Here is a 2777-nt window from a genome sequence, read left to right as displayed (position 1 = left end):
CAAAGTACCTGGGACTACGGGAGAGTACCACCAAGCCCAGCTAATTTTTGTATATTTTTTAGAGATGGGATTTTACCATATTGCCCAGGCTGGTCTTGAACCCCTGAACTCAGGTGGTTAGCCTGCCTCAGCCTCCCAGTGTGCTGGGATTACAAGCATGATCTGCTGTACCCTGCTGAGAAATGAATTCTTTATCTCTATATCTCATGAAGACCAGGCTATTACTGTCTCCTTTTGCGTTTTTTTTTTTTTTTTTCTTTTGGTGCTTGTGTAATAAAATGTGTTTCTTATGTAGCTATGTACTGAGGTTAGACAATGGGGTTGGATCCTTGGGAAGAAAGAGTGTGTATAGGATTTATTATTATTTACAAATTCTGCTTTACTAAGCATAGAATTACAAACATTAGTTAGGATTGATTCAGTATCTCAAAATCATTTCCTATCTTCCTGACCTTGTTCTGAAAGATGCGAAGTGGTAAATGGAGTGATGACATTCTAAGGTTGATGTCTTTTATCATGTAGCCACTGAATATTATTGTTATCAACTGTGTTTTTCAAACTTTGATCTTGATGAACCACCCTTTATGATTTTGTTCATATGGAGAACACGTATTATTTATTTAATGTTATCTTTAAAATAACTTTTAAAAAATAGCTTACTTTTTAACTTTTCAAAAGGAAACTCTTATTACTACCATCACTGTTATGTATTCAGCTGATTAATTTCTTATTATATAAAACTGTCTTTTTAAACTTCAAGTGAAAAATAAGTCAATTTTTTAAAGTATTGCTTTTTTTCTTAAATTCTAAAGGCAAACTTTGTATTGCTATCATAACTTACCAGTGAGATTTCTCTATGGCAAATTAAAAATATATGTTATCTATTAAAATAAAAAAATTAAAATGTAAAAATCTATTTATGTACAAGTGAGAATCACATAGCACACTATAGAGGGACCTAAATCAAACTGGGAAAGAGTGGCTGAAAGTGAAGATGGGCCACTACTGGAAGAGTGACCCATACTGGGTGCCACCATTGACACAGGGTTTTCTGTTAAAACTTGGCAAGGGTTTGTTCCTACCCCTCACGACTCTGAGAGTCAAGCCTGCCATTCAGCTAAAGAGGCGCCACGTGGGGTTTACTGTCTTCCCTTTTAAATATTGCCCTGGTTCCCTCTTGACGAGTCCCCTTATTAACGGAAGGTGACCTCAACTTTTTAGGCCTGTAAGGATGCCGGCAGTAATGAATTTTTTATCTTCTGTGAGTCTTGCTCTAAATTGGATTCAGCATTATGCTGGTGCATATATGTAAAAAGATTGACCAATTGATATTCAAATGTAATGAGGAGGAAGGTTTACTATTCAGCATAGCCTCCTTTGTTTTTAGCTCTAGTAGGTTCTTTGCACTAAAACAATACAGCTTTCCTCTTCCCATCTGAAATCACTGTGTCTAGCTGGATAGGAAAGACATCTTTTCTAACCCACTCCAGAAATAAAATACAGTTTGTTCTGGTTTTCTAGTTTAATTTTTTTTAATGTGACTAGAGATTTGGATGTGAAATCTTAAAAAAAAAAACAAAGTATTCCTTTTGAAACATGCAAATGTGTCTCTCCATCACCTAGGAAACTATTATGGGACACCCAAGCCTCCTAGCCAGCCAGTCAGTGGGAAAGTGATCACGACGGATGCCTTGCAAAGCCTTCAGTCTGGCTCTAAGCAGTCGACCCCGAAGCGAACCAAGTCCTACAATGATATGCAAAATGCTGGCATAGTCCATGCGGAGAATGAGGAGGAGGATGACATTCCTGAAATGAACAGCAGCTTTACAGGTAAAGGTCAGACCATGTTGCCCTCAGTGGACCTGGGGAAGGGATGACAAGGAGGCTTTGGCATACAGTTTTGAAAAGGATGCTGTTCTCAAGAGGGATTTTGTAGGGTCGCCAAAATTCAAACTTGGACCGCACAGTGCTTGCAGAAGAGATGGTCCTTTCCCTGGTCTTCTTTTCATGCCCCTTTACAGGAATATTTTAACTTCACCAGAATACCTTAAAGGAGCTGGGGGTGAATGTATGAAGAAGGAAAATGAGAAATCAGCATGGTTTCTTTCTCTTCAAAATGATATATGTGTATAAATAGCTGTATTTTGTTCATTGATTTTTTTTTTGAGGGGGGGAACTTGCAGCATCTCTATCATTATGGCTGATTGCTATGAAGCAAAATATGAGAATGTGTTTTATCAGTGTAATGTCAGTTGATGCTGTACAGAAGGCCAGCAGGACCCTCTTATATCTTTGAAAGCAGAGATATAATGGAAGGATATTATGTGCTCCGTTAACTTAAGCAAAATTGCTATATGCCTTAAAAGGGGGAAAGATGGAAAAGTAAAATTCTAACATTATATCCTATATATGCATTCTATATTATATAGCCTATGTATTACTGGCTATATATATATTTTATCTACATTCAGGGCTGTCTACCTCTGAGCTTAAGTATGTTGTATTTTATGAAGGGTTTATTATTATTATTATTACTATTATACTTTAAGTTCTAGGGTACATGTGCACAACGTAATTGTGAAGGGATTTTCAAGGACAAGGCCTTTGGGTAAGGCCATACAGGCTGATTACTGCACAACTCCAGGGGGCACCATTCGCAGGGTATAATGTGTGTTCCCTGGAGGGCAGAGGTTGCAGTGAGCCGAGATTGCACCACTGCACTCTGGCCCGGGTGACAGAACAAGATTCTGTCTCAAAAAATATAAGTAAATGAAATA

General features: G+C 37.7%; 1 protein-coding gene across 1 annotated transcript in view; it reads left to right on the top strand.

Moving 5' to 3' along the window:
- MAGI1 (membrane associated guanylate kinase, WW and PDZ domain containing 1) overlaps positions 1-2777 on the top strand; it is a 741784-nt gene that overhangs the window by 619962 nt on the left and 119045 nt on the right. The window contains exon 4 of the mRNA XM_011980350.1: positions 1624-1830. Within this exon, the coding sequence (XP_011835740.1) occupies positions 1755-1830 (76 nt within the window). The 5' untranslated portion in view covers positions 1624-1754. The remainder of the gene's footprint in view (positions 1-1623; positions 1831-2777) is intronic.

This window comes from Mandrillus leucophaeus, unplaced genomic scaffold, assembly GCF_000951045.1.
Source record: "Mandrillus leucophaeus isolate KB7577 unplaced genomic scaffold, Mleu.le_1.0 Scaffold210, whole genome shotgun sequence".
NCBI classification, from domain to species: domain Eukaryota; kingdom Metazoa; phylum Chordata; class Mammalia; order Primates; family Cercopithecidae; genus Mandrillus; species Mandrillus leucophaeus.
Note: the sequence above shows the minus strand (reverse complement) of the source record. Positions and strands in the feature narration are given on the sequence as shown.